Raw genomic sequence first — 7865 nt, forward strand, 5'->3', positions numbered from 1 at the left:
TGCTAGCCTGTCCCTTCATTCTCACCCACAAGCTCTCAACTCTCTCCTCATCTACCCCTGGGCATAGCTCAATACATTCTACTTGGTCTCTCACATAAAAGGCAACTCCACCGCCTCGCCTGGCTGGCCTGTCTTTCCTAAAAAGGACATAGCCATCCATGACAGCATTCCAGTCATGTGAGCTGTCCCACCCTGTCTCTGTAATTGCCACCAATTATAACCCTTTGTCCGCACACAGATTTCTAACTCATCCCATTTATTCCCCATGCTGCATGCATTGGTGTACAGCTATTTCAAGGAGCAAGCTGAGCACACCAATTTCATCCAAGGGGGGTGGGAGCGAGTTTCCAGCTCCATGTAGTGCTGCAGTCAACAGATGAAGGATGTTTTGCTGTGCCCCATAGTTTCCCTTCAAATTTAAGTGAACTTTGTAATTATCTCTTAATATACCATTGCTTGGAGTTGCAAGAGTATGTTTATTAATGTAAGTAATTTTTGGTCTGGGAAATTTGTAACAATTTTCACATAAAGAGGTAATCTGTAACAGAGCAATCTTACAAAACAAAACCAAAATCTTAGATGAGTATAGATTTTTTAAAATAGCACACGTACAGACGCAATTAAAAAGCACAACATTAAAAAGCTGATGCAATTGTTGAATTTTGGTTGCCTACTATACAGACAGGCACATCATTTCACAGACATGTTTCCTAAAGGTAGTTGCTTACATGTTTCCCAGGAAGAGGTTGATCTATTGTTTAAACTGTAAATCCTGAATAATCTCTTGGACTGCTTTATACATTAATCTGCAATGGATTAAATGAGAAAACCTGTGACAGAGGGTGTGATCAAGACTGTGAGTATACACCTCTCGAAATTCATCAGAGGTATAAAAATACAACGGTGTAACTAAGAAACTGAGAAAAAAGGTTTCGTAGAAGTAATGTAGTAATTGAGACAGGTCAGTTAGATGGTACAAAAAAAGTTAGAGCTCTTGGTCAAAAAGTCCTTCTCATCTGGCACAGATAAAACAGACATGTATGATGTGATTAAAAGCCCATGTGCCAGAAAAGGCTGCCTATTTTTTTTGTGTTTTCTATTAGTCTAATGAAAACTGTAACTTGAACATTGAACTTGTTGACTTCATTTTAATTCTAAACCGAATTGTAACATTTGCAATAGTAAGAAATAACATTCCCCTTTAGAGCTGAACATCTGAAATCTACTGGAGTAGCTGTAAAATATTATTTTCCCTTTTCACAGTCACCACAGTTATTATGTCAAAGCTACTTCCTAAGACTTGACTTTATATTTATACAGTTAAGAACAGACCTACAATAATTGTCTAGTCCCAGCTGCTTGACCGCTCCAGCACTGAACAAAAGTTAAAGCATCTTATTAAGGGCATTGTCCAAATACCTCTAAAACACTCACAGGAATGGGGCATTGACCACCTCTCTAGGAAGCCAATTTCTGCTGCTCATTCTGTTTTCTGCAGTTTAATTTCTCTCCCACTCCTTATGATGACTTCCTTTTTTAAAGTCATTAATATTTTACAACATAGAGTAAGACACTTGCTATCAGCTGGTGAAGTATTACTATCATTAAGACATGTAAAAGCTTTTGCAGAAGTTCAAACCATTTTACAAGCTACACTCATCAGTGAAACAACATCTATATGGCAGTCAGAGATCCTACTCCTCAAAAAATCACCCAGCTCTAGGTTAAAAACAGTAAGAGCCATAAAAAGCTAAGTTTTAAAAAGGAAGCGGAAAAAGGCTGGTGGAAAATTACGTAAATGTCATTTCCTTGCCAGCATATTTGACCAGAGTCAATATGAACCAATCCTAACTAATAAGCTTCCGAAAAACACCATTGAGCTTAGCACTTCTCAGAGTCCCTTCTCAGCTGACAAAAAGCACAGTCAAGAAAGAGGCTCATTGTGCTAAAACAGAAACGTGGCTGGGGTGGGTGTCAGAGCTGACAATCACCGATTCACAGCCATTTCCTACATTTTGATTTAGAGTACCTTTAAGAACTGAGATAGTTTGACTTCTTCATGATCAATTTTGATCTGAGCTATGTCAGGACTTCCTGCAAAGATCCTGTGCACTGTAGACTTCAGAAAAGCAGTCAAATTGTAGTGTAAAAAGTTTTATTTGCTCTGTATCTTGCAACAAATCAAGTTTAATTAATCCACAGTATTTTCTCAGTTATAGTCTGTCATAAAATATGATTAAAAGCATTTTTTTTTCCTGCATACACCATGTCTCCCAAGCGCTATTAAAAACATTTATAGCAGATTAAGAACAAACCTACAGCATTCCTTTACTTTAGCTGGGTCTGATACAGAGGCATATTTTTTTATTTGAGAGTCAACTCCAAGAGACTTAGCTAATTGCACAGCATTTGTATCGTCACTAATTAGAGTCCCAAGAGCCACAAGCAGTCTAAAAACAGCTTCAAGATCTTGAATAACTTCCATAACTGTGCTGATTACTGATAAACACTGAGCTTTGCCCTCAATATTGTTGTCTTTATGTAAACATGCAGCATAGTTCAATGTCAGTGTGGCAAGCGCAATGTGGATGTTCTTATTATTACCCGATTTCATTTCTATTGCTTGTGTGATTATTTCATCTCTCTGTTCCATCATGAGCTTCTGGCCTGCCTGACTGACAAAACAATTGCAAAGAGCTCTAAGTGCCAGCAGCTGGTTTGCTTGCTTTCCTTCAGGGTTCAGAAATTTACGGAGAAGTGTGATAAACTGTACGTGATCCTTGTCGCTGCAGAAGTTCTCATTCACAGTGAGATGCCTGATAGACAATCTAAGAATGTCTAGGGCTGGAAAGACAATACCTAAGAAACAAAAAATTTTAGCATTAATATTGCACTACATGCAATTGTGCTGGTGAGTTTTTCAGATACAGACATTCGTACAACCCCTGGCTTTGGGAACAGACAGTAACAGTTTCACACAGGAAGATACTCAGATAAAGCACAAGCTGTTTGAAATCCATGAAGATGAGTATTGACAAACCCCTTCTATTAACACTTAAATTTATCACAAAAAACATGCTTCTTTAATTTAGGATAGACAGTGCTTTGAGGAAAAAACAAACAAACAAAAAAAAAAAACAAAGAACAGAGAAACCTAACAAACTCCCCCCAATAAAACCTCCAAACTTAAAACATTTCCTAAAAGCTCTAATTTATAACACTGAAGGGAAACACAAAAAATGAAAACTAATCTAAAAGGGTCTCAAAGCTTCTCAGTGACTGAACACCCCTACACAGGCAGCTTCTTCCTTTCCACTCATTCCATAATTTACAGTTTAGTATCACTAAAGAAATACTTACCAAAAGATAAATGAGAAAAAAATTTAGACTACCTTCAACTCTCAGATGTAAAGGGAAAAAACCCCCAAACACCAGTCCACTGGAAATCATGGTAAGGAAACTGAACTTACTTGTTCAGTAGTTCCCCCTCCAGTTTCCCAAATTTCAAATACATCTGACTCCCTGAAGCTATTAATTATATCCAAATTAAACCTGAAGCTGCTTAGCTACTTACAGAGCAGTTTTTCCTGCAGATACACAGAATCTTGAGAATTAATGCTTTGTACAATACAAAAAGTCCAAAAGGTATGAAGACATTAGCCACTACCAGCTCCCAGCTGTGCATAACAGTTTAAGTGATGTGATATAATAAGCATGAATTTATTATAAAAAAATATTATTCCTGGTAACAAGTCTAACTTCAGTTTCAAGAGAGCTGTTAACTTTAATCACATTTAGATAATTTATCCATTTTGTCTAGAATGTGCAGCAACAACGCAAATAGCCTTTCTAATCTATCAGTGCTGACGATACATTATCGGATGGAATTATATCACTTCCACTTGCATTCATTGAGAATGTCATTTCACTACTGCAGTTCTGACTGCATAACCTAGCTTATGTAACTACTACTTTTCTGCCATATTAAACAGGAGCTACTTTGGAGATTTTTTTAATAATTTATCTCCATAATTTTGTGTCTCATTTGGTAACAGCTTTGGACTCTAACCTCACACTTCTTTGCTTTATTTCCAAACAAGCCTCACACCTTTTTCATGAGGATGCTCCTGCTACTAAAATAACCATGACAGATGTTCATATCATGTCTCTCCTTTATGTTTACTGTTGTGCCAACAAAAAAACCTGACAACCAAGCACCAATTTTGCAATTCATGCCACTGCCCCTGCTACTGATCAGTGCTATTAGCATCTGTTTATCATAATCTGGTGTCTACTTGTGTTATAAACTATTTGAGACAGACTATAACAGACAGCATAACAAGACTTTTGGTTCATGGTGAAGTGTTGATGAGATGGGAGTACAAAAAATAATAGCAAGTGTCTACCTTCTGGCCAGTTAAGTGCTTTCCATAAAGTCTGAAGTTGCTGTGCTGTAGGCATTTCTGCAGAGGTGCTGCATGTTGCAGACAGTAACTTTTCTAGGATTATCAAGTCATCTTCTGTAAGCTTATGTTCTTCAGTTGCACTGCAATTAAGTTCCTTTAATTTGCCTATAAGACCAATAGAAGAGACATGGCTTTCTGCCATTAGAACTTGACAAAAACAGTTCTTGAATGAAAGCACTTTACAAAGAAGGTGCAACTACTGACATTATTCTGAGGGTTTTAGATATATAAACATTGCTTTTCCCAGTTTCATCAGCTTTCTAATTTTAAGTTTTTAATCACCACAATGATTGCTTCTATTATACCTGCTCTAATACTGCAACAAAGATTCAGAGATCACATCTATCCCACACACAGGCAAAAATGCAAAAAAGAATCACAAAACTATTAGTTTTCATAACTGAAATATGATCCTTTTTTGCTCTTTCCTATTACTAGGTAGTAGAAACAATAAAGAAACTATGTTCATCATTTTTTTTATTTAAATGCCATAATCAAAACAGGATTGTACCATGTCATATATACAAATTTAAATGTAATTTTAAAAAAACCAAAGTATTGCAAAAGTTATTTTCATGTACAGCATTTTGTTTAAAACATCTAGCGTTAAGCACTTGCCAATCATATTTATTCCAGAATTGATGAGGGCCATGTCAATAAACACACAAGCAGGCAGCATTACATTAGTACACCCTTATGAGTTTCACAGGATGCACAAAAATCAACTGCAGGCCTCAAAAAACCATACAGCTATTAAACGTACCACACTCTAGACAAAGTATGTACAGTATGCACTGTTACAAGACTGCAGGAAACTTAGTAAACCTAGCTTTCGATTCTAAGCTTCAAAAACCAAACAACTCACTAAGCCTGTGGTTATTCTTCAAGAATATTGGACAAAAAAAAAAATCAACCGATGCAGTATAATTTTAAGACTAAGTAAAAGTCTCTCCTTTGTTACATCATAGCATAAAAAAAGTTGCCAGTCTTGCCATTCTCCCTCTTAGTAAGTCCTGGACAAAGTTTTACTGTAAAATCTATGCAAAACTAAAAGGAGGCTAAATCTATTTTCTAATTACAATCTCTAGAAAATATTTTTTAGCTTATGAATCCCTTATCTTCTCCCTGAACAAACGAACACTAGGGCACAAGAAAATTCAGGGCAACAGACTGAAATTTTTAAATGGAAAATGAAACCTGAACAATACATAGAAGAGTTATACTGCAGAAAGAAGGCCCCAGAGAGACCTTGATAGGCTTAAGAAGTGGACCCATGTAAACCTCATGAAGTTGAACAAGGCCAAGTGCAAGGGTCCTGTATCTGAGTTGAGGCAGACCCCAGTATCAGTACAGACTGGCTAACGAATGGATTGAGACCATCCTTGCAGAGGAGGACATGGGGATACAGCTGGATGAAAAAATGGACATAAGCACTTGCAGCCCAGAAAACTGATCATATCGCTGGCTGCACCAAAAGAAGCGTGGTTAGAAGGTTGAGGGAGGTGACTGTCCACACATGAGACTCTACCTGGAATACTGCATCCAGCTGTGGAGACCTCAACACAGAAATGACATGGACTTGCTGGAGTAGGTCTAGATAAGGACCACGAAAATGATCGGAGGGATGTAACACCTCTCCTATGAGGACAGGCTGAGAGAGCTGGGGCTGTTCAGCCTGGAGAAGAGAAGGCACTCGGGAGACCTTATTGCAGCCTTTCAATACTTAAAAGGAAGCTTAGAAGAGAGATGGAGGGAGACTTTTTTACCAGGGCTTGTGCTGACAGGACAAGTATGTAATGGTTTTAAATCAAGAGACACTGGAATAGGTTGCCCAGAGAAGTTGAGGATGCCCTATCCTAGGAAGTGTTCAAGGCCAGGTTGGATGTGGCTTTTGGCAAGCTGACCTAGTGAAAGATGTCCCTGCCCATGGCAGGGGCATTAGACTAGTTGATCTTTAAAGGTCCCTTCCAACATAAACCATTCTGTGATTCCATAACTGTAAAGCCAGGAGCTTGCTGTCTTCAAGAAGCTGGATAAAGGTGAAGAGATACTTCTTCAAGAACACAATTTCCTGGCTTTAAGTTTTCTTGTCAGCCTGTCTAAACAGCTACAACATTTTCAACCTCTGTATATAAAGAGGATGGAAGGGAGTGAGAGAATTGTAAAGATCCTCAAGGCAGGTACACTGTGAGTACAAATTGGTTTAACAAAACCCAGAAATGTACTAAGGCACTCTACAGAAACATACTGACAAACTGGTGACAAATAGGGTAGAGATTCTGTGGAACACTTATGGAAAATATAGAAGTAAGGATAGAATAGGAATGAAATATGCAGAGAAGGGGGAAAACAAGCCAATAATAACATTTATCAAAAATGTGTATAACTACTAAATACTGTACAGTTTTCTTTTTCTGTTATACAGAGTGTTCTGCTTAAATGCAGAAGCAACCATCGCAACTTGTGAAACTGCAGAATGCCTTACTTGAAAACTTCATGGATTATGCTGTATGGAGTCTATGTTCAGGTAGTTGTTTTATCACTCAGTCACCCCATCCCACCTGATGAGGGGAATCAGGAAAAGGAAAGGAGACCCATGGGTTGAAATGGAAACAGATTTAATAAAATAAGAAAGGAATATTATTACCAATATTAATATAAAGTACACAGAGTTATACTGAAGTCGTATAGTGATCACAAGCTGTGCACTCCCAGCAGTGAATGCTAAAGGACAAACACTGCAGGCGCCACGGCTCCAGTGAGAGCGTGACAGTCACAATGAACAGGGGAGTAGGCCTCAGGAGCAGAATGACAGGCAAGACCCTCCAAGGACAGAAACCACTGAGGAAAGAGAGCTGTATCTGGCAAACTCCCCGATTTATAGTGAGCATGACGTTCATGGTATGGAATACTCCTGTTGGCCAGGAAAAAAAAAAAAGTACAGTATTTCAGATGTACAAGCTTCATAAAAAAGACGCTGAACAACACTGGACCTAAGCTGAAGAGAAAAAAAAATGGCATCCTTTATTGTGAAAATTTCATGTGAAATTTAATCATACTCCTAAGCCTTCAAATACAAGCACCATTAAAGTGATTAATGCAATTTTAAACAGTCAAAACCAAGAAACGGTAGGAAAGCTGTCAGAAATCACTTAGCTTTCTGAAAATATCAAAAGTGAAGTTACTTCAGCCAGATAAAAAACAAAACCACCCCTGAAATTAAAACACTGACCCAGTATCTGCATAGGATTGGCCTGGTCAAAGGTAACAGCATCCTTCTTCGGAAAATAAATATTTTCAACTTTAGCTGAAGCTGACTGGTAGGCATCCATTCCTACATAACAGAAACACAAGAATTTCAACAGTGTACCAAAGTGTCTGATTTAGAACAATATCCTA

The 7865-nt window shown here is 37.9% G+C and overlaps 1 protein-coding gene across 1 annotated transcript in view; it reads right to left on the minus strand.

The window, feature by feature from the left end:
* Positions 1–2139: 2139 nt before the first annotated feature.
* The window catches only part of PLAA (phospholipase A2-activating protein), a 16631-nt gene continuing 10905 nt past the window's right edge, over positions 2140–7865 (minus strand). The window contains exons 11-13 of the mRNA XM_010190577.1: positions 7699–7800; positions 4407–4571; positions 2140–2859 (exon numbers count right to left, since the gene is read on the minus strand). Coding sequence (XP_010188879.1) covers positions 2294–2859; positions 4407–4571; positions 7699–7800 — 833 coding nt within the window. The 3' untranslated portion in view covers positions 2140–2293. The remainder of the gene's footprint in view (positions 2860–4406; positions 4572–7698; positions 7801–7865) is intronic.

Source organism: Mesitornis unicolor, unplaced genomic scaffold, assembly GCF_000695765.1.
Source record: "Mesitornis unicolor isolate BGI_N332 unplaced genomic scaffold, ASM69576v1 scaffold29728, whole genome shotgun sequence".
NCBI classification, from domain to species: domain Eukaryota; kingdom Metazoa; phylum Chordata; class Aves; order Mesitornithiformes; family Mesitornithidae; genus Mesitornis; species Mesitornis unicolor.